Here is a 14541-nt window from a genome sequence, read left to right as displayed (position 1 = left end):
TTAAAATATAACTATATCATTAAAAAAAAGTAAAACGAAACAATCATACATTTTAACATCTTTAACAAGTAATTGTTACAAACAACAACTCTATAACATTGCAGTTAGTATATGTTAGATAAAAATTATGAGTCTGTCGATGTATTTCTTCCATCTTCTTGGAGAATACTGATGACTCCGGAAGCGTCCGATGAGATAAAGTAGATCGTTGTAAGTTGTAACCACCTAATGTAATTAATCTTAGTAATGACTATGAATGAAAGTTTCGAAAGTGAGGGGAGGAACATGTTAAATCGAGAAAGTAAATTGACTAGTAGTCAGTGACTTCTGACGAGCTACTCTACTCAAATGCAGGATCAGGGACCATTAGCATCATTTACTATTTTTCTATCCCCTGCACACATGTTACGATCACTTTCTGTTTTAGAGTATGTGTTATAATAAGGATGCTGATGTTATAATATTAGTAGAAGTTCTGTTATATGTACTACCTCTATATTTATATTTTATGTCACGAATAGTTTTTAAGATATCAACAACTCAAAACTGTGTACTTAGTCCGTTTTCAGAAACAAAAAACTACGTGACAACATTATGATTTATTTCCAATTTTGGTTTGACTCAAAAGACGAAACACAAACTTATTTTTCTCATTGAAACAACAGAACCAAGTCGGAAATAATTACTAGTCTACGAATTGAAATAAATTTTCTGATAATTTTTGCAACCGATTTTTTTGTTTGCTAATTTAAACGTCGTAAATTTTATTTTCTTACGTGCTTCAGAATCATAGTATCCAAAAAACTAACATGGTTTACAGTTCACATCTCCTTAATAATTATCCTGTTTGAATGTTAACATCTTCTATAGTGGAGGAGTATTATTTATTAATGCATTACAAAGTAATCGGTCATTTGGGTTTTAATTAATGTTTGTTAATCGTTAGTATTAGTATTAAGTATACCCCCAAAGCGCAACAACCTTTCTCACTTTACTTTTCTCGCTTTACGCTTTCTCACTTACCCACAAGGCCACAACCTAATCAAAAAAATTTGTTAACTAACGCAATTAATAACTTTGCTGCTATGATTTGAATCTTGATGTAGAAACTACAAAGGTAGGTACGTTTCAGATTCGGATTTTTTTTTTTTTTTAATCAACAATACAGGTAGATGCTATAATAACGAAAGTAACCTCACTCTTGTCTACTACTTTTTTTTTTTTAATTGTAGGACACTATCAATTTTGTACTCATTTGTATTTAAGTTTTTATATATTTGTCGTCTTACATTTCCGGAGATAGCGAGGCTCTCGTCTCAACTACAATGTTTTGACACACTACGTATAGTATTCTCTTTTTTTCAAGATCTAGAACCGAGGATTTAGGAATTTCTAGGACATTTCAAACGTGATGATTTATTGATTTTTTTAAAAAAAGTTTATTAGAGGAACGATTTGTTATAATATACAGTATATTGTGCTAATACTTACAGTAGCAATTAACAAAATAGTTTGAATTGTTTTACACGAGCTTACAAGTTCGAGCACATGCTTATGTCTGCATAACAGATCTTAACATGTGTAAGTTTACGATCTTGTATGTCTTCTCATTCGTTTGCCAAAAAAAAAAGTATGTCTTCTGATTCAACATATACTTACTTTATATATTAATTTTGAGGTATGGTTTCAGTTTCTGTTTTAGATGGTAAAAGATGTAAGACCATCTCGAATAGTTTTCTCTATTTTTACCTCTAAAATAGAGAAATTCTATAATAGAGGTGACTTTTACTCCAATAGATACCTCTATTTTTTCCTCTAAAAAAGAATATTCTGTAGAGATTTCTTTTTTATTTTACTATTTATATTTTTTACTTATAAAAGTTGTAAACTAACCCATTTATTTTAGTATTTGTGAAACTTTCATAAAATTATAATATTATTTAAATTTTTAACATTCATAAATATTATTTAAATATCACATTTATTAAAAGAAATACATTGCATCATATTATTAAACTATTTAAATATATATTTTATTTATTTTGATCATAAATATAAAAGTGTTAAAAGTTCAATGACCACTTTATAAATAAAAAAGTTCAACTCTATTATAGAGGAAAAAATAGAATTCCTGTATATATAGAAGAAAAAGTAAAGATTTCTATTATTGAAATAGAAATAAAGATGGATTGAAATAGATTTTACTCTAAAATAGAGTTAAAAAATAAATATAGAGGTAAGTTGGAGATGGCGTAAAAAAGTTGTGAACAATATGGCATACAGCCCCAAAGGTTGATAAAAATATCTCTTATCATCATAATTCTTTTAAATAAAGTTACTTGGAAGTGTGTGTATATATTGAGATTGATATCATTATAGGGTACAAAAAAAAGATATCATCATCATATGAAGCACTAAATTTTTTAAAATATAGTATTATTTTCATACTTTCATAGTCAAATTTAAATCGAGTAATGTACTTTGTGTATGAAGACGTGTATGCATCAATGACCAATATTGCTGCAACTTTTTATTAGTTTAATAAAGAAAAAAAACCTTAAGAAATACATGAACTCAACTACACTTGTAATCTAAACAAAAACCCAACCACTTGTAATCTAAAGAAAAACGAATTAATTGATAAACATATGACTTCGATTTGTTTCCATTAAAACACACAATTTGACAATCCGTACTCCACCGGAAAGAAATCGATCACGAAGATCTGAACACCAAACTAATTAGAAAATATATTGATTTAGAAAAAAATTATTTTTTTTTGGTCAAACGTTTAAAATAGTAAGATAAGAATAAAAATTGTACATGCTGTTTTAAGAGATCGTATTTTTTTTTTTCCATGAGAATTTGTGAATCAAATGGAAAAGTGTTAAATTAGCGTATATGAAATATATCTGTATAGTCATTTTTAATAAACATTTCCTTTTTATTTGGGTCAAAAATTTATGTACTAATTCAGTATTATTTTGGCCAAAATTAGATCTTGATATATATTTGATTTATCTGTATTAAATTTAATAAATTAATTATTGGATATAGTTTATTGTATAATAATAATGTAAATTATTATAGCTGGTCTATGTTGACACTTGGGAACCTTAGTTATGTATATTTTGATTTCCCATATGATTATGTGTAGATTAGTTTCCATATAAAAAAAAAAGACTAAAAACAGTATATGCTTAGTACAGCCAGTGAGTTATTCCAATTATATATATATATATATTTAAAAAATGAAAATAAACTCTGGAATATGATAACAGTCTTCCAGCTACCGAACGTGATTTTTGCCTGTAATCACGTACATCCATAAAGCAATGTATATCATCAAAACAGTAGAATAAGTCAAAATAAATAATATTGAGCCCTGTGTCACCCTTTGCTCTTTACGTTGGGCTGTGGCATCATCTCCTAAAAATAAACTTTTATATATTTATTTACTGGTTATAAGAATCGAACAACTTACATATATATCACTATTGCATGTAACCCATACACCTCAACCCCTTACGTGCCAAACTTTGCAACAAATATCATGATATTTATTATTTACCGATCCCATATAGCAGTGAATATATAAATTCTTTTAGTATTTCGTAACACTATAAATTAGAAGAGAGAGCCATCACTTTTTTTTTATTCTCCATTAAGTTATTTTTATCTTCTCCAACAAAGAAAGAGAGAACCTAAACAAAAAAAAAAAGAAGAGAGATCCGAAATGTCGGTGACGTCGACGGTGGAGGAGAACCACCGGAAAAATCCATCTTCTTCGCCGGTGGAGGAGGAGAAGAAGAAGAGGAGATGGGTGTTTTGGGATAGAAGGTGGAGGAGATTAGATTACGTCAAATTCTCAGCATCTTTCATTGTTCATTCTCTTGCTCTCTTGGCTCCGTTTTATTTCACGTGGTCGGCTCTTTGGGTTACGTTTCTGTTTTACACCATCGGTGGTCTTGGTATCACGGTGTCTTATCACCGTAACTTGGCTCACCGCAGTTTCAAAGTCCCTAAATGGCTTGAGTATCTCTTAGCCTATTGTGCCCTTCTCGCTATTCAGGTTCTTTGTTTTTTTTCTTGTATTAACCATATTAGTAGATCTTGAGATCTTAACTTTAATTGTACTTTATTTTTTTTTACAGATCTAAACCTTTTTATTTTATTTTAAATATATATTTTTAATAGGGAGATCCGATTGATTGGGTGAGTACTCATCGATACCATCATCAGTTTACTGATTCAGAACGTGATCCTCATAGTCCCAAGGAAGGTTTTTGGTTTAGCCATCTTCTATGGATCTATGACTCTGCCTACCTTGTTTCAAAGGTGATTTTTTTAATTTGTTATTTTTTTTGTTGTAAATAGTGTATTTTTGTTGTTTTCTCTGTATAACCAAAAGACTTATTAATTAAAAAAAAACAGTGTGGAAAAAGAGCAAATGTGGAGGATTTGAAGAGGCAGTGGTTTTATAGGTTTCTTCAAAAAACTGTCATGTTTCACATTTTAGGATTGGGTTGCATTCTCTTCTATCTTGGTGGCATGTCCTTCGTTACTTGGGGAATGGTAAATTGAACAATCTCTATGTATATATACGTTTTTTATATATATATCCATAAAAAAAACGTATGTTAGAAATTGTATAGAATCAAATTGTAATTAATGGATGTGGTTGGTGTGATTCTTCTTTTCATCAGGGGGTTGGAGCAGCATTGGAAGTGCACGTGACTTGCCTCATAAATTCACTCTGCCATATTTGGGGCACTCGAACATGGAAGACCAATGACACTTCTCGCAATGTTTGGTATGTGTGAATGAATAATACTATTAATACTATGACATTTTTTGGTGTACACTTGAAAATAGTAGAATATCTTCTATGACATTTTCCCAAAATACAAGAGTACACATGAACCGGAGACAGCTCATGTTCCAAAAAAAAAAAAAACTCAATAATGTAAATCTTATTTTCTTGTTTTGTTTCTTGAAGGTGGTTATCGGTATTTTCATTCGGAGAGAGCTGGCACAACAATCATCATGCCTTTGAGTCGTCAGCTAGACAAGGACTTGAATGGTGGCAAATTGACATTTCTTGGTACATTGTTCGGTTTCTTGAAATTATCGGTTTAGCCACCGATGTGAAAGTGCCAACGGAGGCTCAGCGACGTCGTATGGCTATTGTTCGTTGATAAACTTGCGGGAGCACAAACAAAAAAGAAAGAAAAGGGATCTATTCTGTGTAACTAGAATCATTTCTAATCCTAAAAGAGTTAATGTTTTTTTTTCTTTTTCTTTTTAAAGTTTTGGGTTAAAGCAAAGAACGTTTCCGATGTGTTTTGGTGTTGGACCAAGTTGGTTGATTAAGATATTTGTCGTAATTGGTACTTATAAAATCTTTTTTTATATAGTGGGGGGCAATTAATTCGTTAATTACGTTCTCTCTTAATCTATGTGAGAGACTACTACTTTAATATACTCACTCTCGAAAAATATCTAGTCGTCGTTTACGAAAAGAGGCAAAGCAAAAAAGGACACAAGACTTTGTTCAAAAAGGGTGATATATTGGTTGTTGAAGTTTATAGCCATATAAAATTGTTTCGTTCTTTTTTAATAATAATCCATGTGACTATTTTCAGAATTTACAATATACAAGAGAAAGAATTACAAAAGCAAAAACAAAAAATGCAGAGACAGAGACTTTTTCAATGGAGGAATACATTGGTTATGTGAATGTTCATTAGCTTTTTGTTATTATATAAAATCCAAAGTTTGATGTAGTAGTAACGTATATATCAATATTTATCACCTTTGGCTCTTTGTTTTAACATTGAAGTCGGCACTATTTTTTTAATATAAAATATACAACTTTCTTTAACTGTTGGGTTTTCAGTTTAAAGAAATGGTACACAACATTTTGTAGACTGCTTAGATTTTCTTGAAATTAGGAAAATGTGATTTACCTTTAGGATTTTATTCTTGGCGAATAGTAACTTCTTTTTTTTTTTTTTTTTTTTTTTTTTTNGTGGTGGTCCTTGGCAACTAAAGAAAAATGTTATTCTATATTCTTGAATTGAATCGAAAATTCGAATTCGAAAAGTAGGGTTAGGTTATTTTCCTTTTTGCTTCTTTAAAGCTATCGTGGTTATTAGTGACGGTAAAGCGATTGTAGTTTTTAGTGACAATGACTAACGTTGAGGCTCTCCTAAGTCCTAAACGATCAAATCCTACTACTATACCTAATCAAAACATCGTCAACTCTATCAACCAGGTGAAATAAGTGACCTCTTCTTTTAGCTAAGCCAAATCAGATCTTAGCTGTTAGTTTTTTTTTTTTTAGGTGTGGTTTACTGCAGATTAGGGGAGATGTAGTTACGACTTACGACGATTACAATGAACAATGCTATTATTATCAAAGTATTTGAATACTAAAAAATATATAGATATTAACTCCAAGCCACGATTGTAGGTAACAAGTTCGGTAAGTACTTCAAATCCAACCAAAATCTAACAGCAACATAATTTTGTGAGTAGGAAAATTAGAAATTTTATGGATAAAAGTTTTTTAAAAAAGAAACTCTTTTCTTGTGTTTTTGTATGTTATGAAAGAAATAAAGAATGTCCAAGTCAACGGGTGCACACATCTGATTTGTGGACTAGAGAAGCAAACCAAAGGTTTACCTCAGAAATAAGCATAGGCTTAGAAATCATCCTATGCTTGTCGGATGATCCCTAAAGCTTCTGCTTCGTCTGATGTCTCTGGGATGCGTAAAGCCCGTCTAATATCTGTATTCGAACTGCGGAGGAACGGGTTACAAGCTTTCTCCATCTTCAGTGTTGTTGGAATCTGAGGTTTGGCGGAAAAACAAAGAATCAACACTAAGTTAACCAAGAAAATTCATAAGGATCATGGGAGAGATGAATCTTTTTTTGTCTTTTCACCGTAGGTAATTTCTTGCTACGGAGGTCTGCAACATGAGCTGCATAAGACTGGAGTACTTCGTTGTTTGGCTCTAGAGACAACGCAAACTTGGAGTTACTCTGCACCCAAATCGAAAATCATTTGAGGCAACCGTGTTTAGTAAAAAGCTTTTCAATTTAAGACTAGAATACCAAAATGTAACGGACCAGTGTATATTCATGACCACAGTATATGCTTGTGTCATCTGGTAAAGATATGATTTTTTGGAGAGAAGCAAGCATCTGCAGAGGATAGAAAAAAAACATCATTTAACTGATTCTGAGAGTTTCGTTCCAAAAGAAATGTAACTAAGCAGGAAGATAGAGAAAGATATGTAATGTTTACCTGTTTAGGAGTGCCTTCAAAGAGTTTACCACATGATAAGCTAAACAAAGTGTCCCCGGTGAAGATAGCTCGTGATCCTGGAAAGTATAAGCTGATATGGCCTGCAATTAGAATTATGATAATTAGACCACAAAGAATAATACGCGGGACAACAAGGCTTACGAGGTATGTAACATCAATAGTTTTTCATTTGCACAACAGAAACCATCAAAACCTCGATTGTTGTTGGCTATAGCATATCTATTTTCGAAGAAGAGATAAACAAGACTGTTCTGGTTACAAGGTTTATGATAGAACCCTCATGGTTTCCTTAATACAACCAAGGTACCAACTTATATCCAAGGGATTATTTGAGAGAACCCCCAACTTTTTTAGACCCCTTTAGCTCAACAAATTTCCCAATAAGCCACAAGTCAGGTGAAAACTGAAAAGTATTAGAACTCCTGTACGCTTAGATGTCCAATTAACTTGTTTGAACAAGAGAGACAACTCTATCTTCTGTGCCGTGTTAAGGACACATAAGGAGAACACAGTATCTGTAAGGAATCCTCCCAAACTAAATCCAAATCTCCAGTCTCAGCTAAGTTACCCAATTTATTTACTAAGTAGGTAAAGGCTTATTGGAATGCAAGAACATGCAGCGAGTTAAGGTTCAACACTTCCAAAATGAATATGAGAATTCTAAACAACCTTTTGTGTGGCCAGGAGTATCCATAACATGGACTTCATGACCAGCGAACATCCATTTGTCACCATCCTTCAAGGCTATATCAATTCCAGGAATCCGGTCTTTATCCGCCGCTGAGCCAATCACCTGCATTCCAAAGATGTAACCTTTAACTAACCTTACAATTTTTTTTTTATTTTTGACAAATGTTATCATTGTACAAGGAGTACAGAGAGTGAAGTTAAAAAAAATTTCCTACCTTTGCACCGTACCTGTCTTTTAGTTCCAAATTCCCACCAGTGTGATCATAATGATGATGTGTATTTAATATGTATGTTAGATTTCGACCACTCCTCTTCAAAGAATCGATAACAGGTTCAGCTTCAGAAGGGTCAACTACCCCAACTGTACCAGTGTCCTCGTCATGCAATATATAAGCATAGTTGTCCTTAAGACAAGGCACCTGGAGAAAAAAAAAACTTGAGAATCATTTTCGTTACATGATGACCAACTAAACATGGCATGAAAAACAAACAAATAGGAGAAATCAAACAGTACAAACCAGTTCAATTTGCAAAGAGGAGAGGTTAGAGACACTGCAGAACTTGGAGACTCGGATAGATTTACCAGCACCACGCAAAGTCCTAAGAGGTGAAGAGACCAGCTTCATGACTCTGCACACAAGACCCTTTCTGAGGTTAAGCTGTCTCACACATGGCTGGCTTGATAGCTTCTGAAAGCAATAAAAAAAAACAGAGATATGTTACATTCTCCTTTACAAAAATATATCTATTCAAACAAGACGTAACAAACAAGCTTGTGTGCATATATCTACTACAGCTTCAAAACATCTCAAAAATCACAAATTTTTTTAAACGCAACCTAGACAAAGCTCTCTCAATACGTTGGAGAACAAAACCAAGGCATGAGAATGAGATTCTCAGAAAACGATCATCAAGAAATTAAGCATATAGTAAGATGTTCTGAAACAAAAACAAAAAAAAAAATCAGATTTTTGCACCTTTTCATGAATCAAATTCGAAAATTTCAGAAAATAATAAAATTCATCACAAGCACAAAAAAAAAAAGAACCGAGAAAGAGATGAAACAAACCCCAGAACAGCGAAAGAATGAGATAGCAGAAGAAGCTTTCGAGATGGCTTGCATCTCTCTCTATATCGATCAATCGATCGATCTTCAATAGAGAATTTATCTAAAGGGTTAATCTTTCGGACTCAATCTCCCAGAAAAATTCTCTCTTTGGATCAAAAACGATCTTCGAAGAGAATTTTGACGGAGAAAGAGCGACAGAGAAGAAGAAGAAGAAGAAGCCGTACAGAGTCGAGACTCGAGAGCCTCAATCAATCATCACACAAATTTGTCATATTATAACAATAACCAAACCGGACCGGAACGAACCGTACCATAACTTTTAAAACAGCGATGCATATTTTATTCTCTGTTTTTTTTTTTAGTACGACGTGTCTTCACGACTATAATTAAAAATTGGATACAAATTTTAAGTAAATCTTAAAACATTCTGCGTTTAATTCGTTTGTAAAAATAAAATAAAAAATGGCCAGAGATTACTTCTCTCCTAGCTAGTGTCTGGAAGGTTAATTGCCCACTAAAGCTCCAACACTTTATGTGGCAAGTACTATCTGAATGTATCCCGGTTTCAAGAAACTTGCGACGGCGTGGTATTGCATGTGATTTGGGTTGTTCACGTTGTGGTACCGAGGAAAAAACAATTAATCATGCTCTGTTTCTCTATCCACCAGCGCGTCAGGTGTGGGCTTCATCTCATGTACTGGTAGGACCACATTATTTTCCGATGGAGTATGTTTATACTAATTTGGATCATTTCTTGGACCCCAAAAGCTTGGGATCCCATGTGTCAGCATTCCCGTGGATTTTGTGGTATTTATGGAAAGCGCGAAATGCAAAGGTTTTTGAAAACATCATTGAGCGGTCAGAGGTGGTTATTCGGGTAGCTGAAGGTGAGGCACTGGCCTGGCAGCAGGCTCAGGAAGAGGGTGCAGAGGCGGATTCAACTGTCCAGCCAACGGTTGCCGACTCTCGGTTACGAGGGCCAACCACTTCCCTTTCCATGTTCTTTTCAGGCTATCGCTGCTTCGTTGATGGCTCTTGGAAGTCCGGCGATCTATTAGCAGGAGCCGGATGGTTTTGTACCCAGTCTCAGGATCCAACGCCAAGCATGGGAGCTACTAACTTCCGACGGAGTCTTTCCCCCTTACATGATGAAGTCGAAGCTTTCATTTGGGCAATGCATTGCATGATCGGACATGATTACCGTAATATGGCGTTCTACTCAGACTGCGCTGATTTGGTGAAGATGATGTCTTCGCCACACGACTGGCCGGCGTTCTCGACATATCTCGAAGATATCAAGATGGACAAGGAGGAGTTTTCTACTTTTTCCATATTTTTTCCAAGAAATGCAAATGTAAAAGCGGATCTTTTGGCACGCTATGCACGCACGCTTCGCATAGTGTTCGGTATGTAAACAATTTCCTTTCGCATTAGCTCCTCTGAATTAATCTTTTGTTAATCAAAAAAAATGAAATCAAGTACTATGTTTATAGAAGATACACACTTCGTTGTAGTAAGCTTCGATCATAGTATTATTAAAACCCTGCGTTTTACATTCCAAAGCATATTTGCGTTTTGCCGACCAAAAAGGCACTTTTTACGTAATTTTAAAATTCTAATTGACACTGATGATTTATGTTCAAATTTTCCTGATCATTAACGGTGGAAAACATGTAGTATTTCTTAAACCTTACGGTGAAATATTTTATAATCGACGTTTTGAAGTAAAATGACAACATGCATAAATCATGTTCTAGAAAAAAAAAGAAAAGAAAAAAAAGGATCATGGATTCATAATTCTGATGACACGAGTATATGCGTATCATTAAACTTGTTTTTAAACGTGATTCGATAATTAGTGGACCTATCTATACACGCGTGCGAATTATGCAACATTTTAGAAAACCTTACTCTCTCCATTTTGATTTAGGTTTTATATTGGGTACTAGGGTAGTCATTTACGCGTATGCATCTAAACTTAGTTATTAATTTTTCGTCGTTAGCTGAACTGAAGACTTGAGTTTAATCGTCGTGTTTAAACATTTATAAATCTAGTAATTGCTGTCCAAACAAAATAAAAAACATAAAGCTAGCTAGTAATTAATGGTTTTGTTCTTATAGGTCGACGATGTTGTGGATCTTCAGATTCATAGGATAATGTGCTATCTCGTAACTAGCGGTCTAGCACAAGGAATAGGATCGGCCAAACTTTTTGTTGTTGATTAATTCCATTATGTGTCGTCGTACTGTCGTTCATATATATGTTTCAAGCCTCTTCACATATAAAAGTACATATATCCATGCTCACTTGTTTTTGTTTGTGTTGTTTTGTTGTAGATTTTGCAGGCCAACATTGAGGTGAAAACGACTAGCCAAACTCTTTAGGCCTTAATTATATACTATTTTCGTTTCAAAATATAAGATATTTTAGAAAAGTTTTTTGTTTTATAATATAAGATATTTTCAAATTTCTATGCAATTTTTAGATTAGTTTAGTATTTTATATTATGTAGTATTGTTTCTGATTAGTTGAACTTGTTAAAAGTAAAGACTTCTTAATTTGTGTGCTTTAGTTAAAACATCCTATATTTTGAAACGGATGGAATATAAGTTATATCCCCTTGCAAAAAGTACATTTTTTTTTTCTTTCCGTTTACTCTTTCCAAAGCATCTTTGCGTTTTGCCGACAAAAAGCACTTTTCATGCAAGTATAAACTGTAATCGACTTAAAGATTTATGTTTACTTTTTATCATATTGAAATTTTACTATATTAAGCATAAAGCGATCGGGATGTTACAAGAAAAAAAAAAGTCGTAAACCGTATGACTTTATATAAATGATTTTCTAATCAACGTTCCAAAATGAAATTACTGCATGAATCATGATATGATTCATACATGACGCGAATATATATGTACTCAAAACTTATGTTTGTCCTTAGATATTTTAACTTAAGTTTGTCCTTATAAACGCATGCAAGTATGCAACATTTGGAGTTTGTTTCTTATAACTCAAAATAATGTTTTATATACGCGTAGTATGCATTTACATGGATACTTATACAATTAACTTCGGATGAAATATATTTTAAACACTGAATTAAAAATAAATCTAGTAATTAACTGTTTTGTTCTATTATAGGCCGATGTTGTGGAACGAATTAATACATACTCATTATTCACAGTCGCAGTCACATGTAAAAATATGCTATCCTACCTACCTAGGAATAGAATTGGCCTGAAGTTGTCTGGTTCTCGTGTGAATAAGAACATGTGGTGTAAGGCGAACCGAGTCGTTGTATAAGTTTTTTGATTAATTCCAATATGTGTTGTTCAAGCCGAGTGTTTCTTCACAAATAAAAGTCAATTCTCAAAACACCCTGTAAGACCAAAATTCCCGAGTCAAATAATTAAACAAACTCTGATGTCTATCTATAATTAAACACACACACACACGCATGTATAATTAAACACACAATAAAAACGAACGTGAGCATGTTTTATCTAATAGTAAGGCTACTACATAAAATGATGTTTTGTTTAAGTTACGTTATTCACGTTGTGTTTAGCATCTTAAAATATTTGAACGGTAATTTTATATATTTGATGCAAAACGTAAACAAATAAACATATATCTAACTAATTTCATGTTTGAAAGTAGTTATTTAATAATTTCATTATAACTTACCAAGTTTGAATGCTATGTGGCTATCTATTTGGAACTTTGGTTTGATGGTCCACATGCTTTATAAACTTTTGATAATTCAATCCTTTGAAAGTTTTAATGGATTTTCAATATATGGACTTTTTCTAGTAGTAACATTTTACCAATGTGATATATATGTATTAGTATTACCAATTATGTGTCCTCAGTTCCTCACCAACCAACGGTACAACAAAATGATACCAAATCTGCATTACAATGCAAATGGTACGAGCGATAAAAAAGTGGCGGCACATGCGGTTGTAAAGTTGTAGTGCACATGAAAATTAAACTCAAACCAGAAGTGCGGTATATTACTAATTTACTATATTGTGCTCTTTGTCGTTGTCATATCAGAAAGTGCATTCTTATATTTAACGATAATTAATCAAGCAAGAATTTATCGTCATTACGTACATTTAGAAGAAAAAGGGTTAAAGACAAATTTATCACTACACCAAATATCCATCCTACAAAATATAAACATAATGGGGATTTAATAACTCGAAAAGTTAAATTTTAGTATAAAAATTAGAGTACATTTGTCTACAAGATATTTTTGTTTATCTTTATTTTTCGCATTACTTCATGATTGGAGCTCTATCATATAGTAATTAAGTACCAAGCACCATATATATTATTAACAATGGTTTCTTTCAGAATAAATTTTTACCAGAAGCTATCCAACTTGTAAAAAAGAAACGCTTTACTTTTGTAAAAGATGAGCGACGTACTGAAAATATCTTTCAAGAGAGTATCGATTTTCACTTTGTCACGGAAAGAGAAATTTAAATTTGCATCCCACTCTGAAACCAAAATCAAACCAATCTAAACCAAAAGCGGAATTTGGTTAGACTGAGGCAGCTAGGGCCAAGTCTTGTATACATTTAGCAAAAGCTTATGGTGGACTTGGCCAAACCGTGTATTAGTGAATTTTCTATTTAAATTTGGTTCAAATTGTTGAAAACGTACGAATTCTTTTGTTAGTAAAGTCAAAGTCAAAGTTCATATATGTGTGTGTGTATACATAAACATAAGATAGTGAGACCAATCTTGCACAAGTCAAACAATGACATCTCAGAAACCTTATAAATACGAGTCATAATCAAATTAATTACACATACAAAACAAAAAAGTCCTTACAACTCACCAATAAAAAGCTCATTTTCGTTTATGCTTCTCATTCAAGAAAACATTAAATTCAAAGTATGATGAAGAAACAATTGGTTGTCGTAGTTATGTTATTTGTTATGTTCGTTGTTTTCTTGGACGCTACGCAAGTTGAAGCCATAAGGTCTTTCCCGGAGACCGTCGAGGATATCGGGCTTCTGTTTCAGGCGCTGCAAAGAGGTCCGGTCCGTGGCTCTGGTCGGAACGGTTGCACCAATATACCTCGCGGTTCAGGCAGATGCCATAACTGAGAGCTGTCACACGAATCTTTTTCATCTTCATCATTCTTTGATTCTAATTTTGTTTCCACATTTGTGTGTTACGTACATAAATTACATTTACGTACTTAAACGATAGCTTTAGACTTCGTTTCATGTAAATCAATTTTAATCAACTGAAAATTAATTGGTTTATTAGCGTGTGTACTCTATTATTCTAACATCTTTTTCACTATTCACTAATTGGTCAAGAAAATGGCATTTTGAGAAACAAACGTAATAATCAATCAAAAAAATTTCTGGTTGAACAAAACTTTTTTATTGGACTTTTGGGCTTGGAAAGGTAGACAATACAGTG

The 14541-nt window shown here is 32.9% G+C and overlaps 3 protein-coding genes across 3 annotated transcripts; 2 read left to right on the top strand and 1 right to left on the bottom strand.

The window, feature by feature from the left end:
- LOC104786483 (delta-9 acyl-lipid desaturase 2) lies at positions 3638-5414 on the top strand. The gene is made up of 5 exons (XM_019238606.1): positions 3638-4072; positions 4198-4338; positions 4435-4575; positions 4707-4813; positions 5000-5414. The coding sequence occupies exons 1-5, from the start codon at positions 3737-3739 to the stop codon at positions 5196-5198; spliced, it is 924 nt and encodes a 307-aa protein (XP_019094151.1). The 5' UTR covers positions 3638-3736; the 3' UTR covers positions 5199-5414.
- On the bottom strand, positions 6578-9340 carry LOC104749716 (hydroxyacylglutathione hydrolase 2, mitochondrial). Its single transcript, XM_010471396.2, has 8 exons — positions 9093-9340; positions 8542-8712; positions 8239-8442; positions 8003-8126; positions 7313-7413; positions 7135-7209; positions 6949-7047; positions 6578-6853 (listed from the first exon to the last, which is right to left on the bottom strand). The coding sequence occupies exons 1-8, from the start codon at positions 9144-9146 to the stop codon at positions 6719-6721; spliced, it is 963 nt and encodes a 320-aa protein (XP_010469698.1). The 5' UTR covers positions 9147-9340; the 3' UTR covers positions 6578-6718.
- On the top strand, positions 13912-14378 carry LOC104749715. The gene has a single exon (XM_010471395.1). It carries the CDS (start codon positions 14004-14006, stop codon positions 14214-14216), a length of 213 nt encoding a protein of 70 aa, XP_010469697.1. The 5' UTR covers positions 13912-14003; the 3' UTR covers positions 14217-14378.

The sequence above is a fragment of the Camelina sativa genome, chromosome 16, assembly GCF_000633955.1.
Source record: "Camelina sativa cultivar DH55 chromosome 16, Cs, whole genome shotgun sequence".
In the NCBI taxonomy this organism is placed as follows: Eukaryota; Viridiplantae; Streptophyta; class Magnoliopsida; order Brassicales; family Brassicaceae; genus Camelina; species Camelina sativa.
This window is presented reverse-complemented; position numbering and strand designations above follow the sequence as displayed.

Bases quoted from the DNA above. Each gene is read 5' to 3' on its own strand.
- LOC104749715 (XM_010471395.1), top strand. From the start codon at position 14,004: ATGATGAAGAAACAATTGGTTGTCGTAGTTATGTTATTTGTTATGTTC.
- LOC104786483 (XM_019238606.1), top strand. From the start codon at position 3,737: ATGTCGGTGACGTCGACGGTGGAGGAGAACCACCGGAAAAATCCATCT. The intron at 4,073-4,197 runs GTTCTTTGTTTT...TATTTTTAATAG, and splicing joins GTGCCCTTCTCGCTATTCAG to GGAGATCCGATTGATTGGGT. The intron at 4,576-4,706 runs GTAAATTGAACA...TCTTTTCATCAG, and splicing joins CCTTCGTTACTTGGGGAATG to GGGGTTGGAGCAGCATTGGA.
- LOC104749716 (XM_010471396.2), bottom strand. From the start codon at position 9,146: ATGCAAGCCATCTCGAAAGCTTCTTCTGCTATCTCATTCTTTCGCTGT. The intron at 8,127-8,238 runs GTAGGAAATTTT...TTTGGAATGCAG, and splicing joins AAGACAGGTACGGTGCAAAG to GTGATTGGCTCAGCGGCGGA. The intron at 7,414-8,002 runs GTTGTTTAGAAT...TTCTAATTGCAG, and splicing joins TACTCCTGGCCACACAAAAG to GCCATATCAGCTTATACTTT.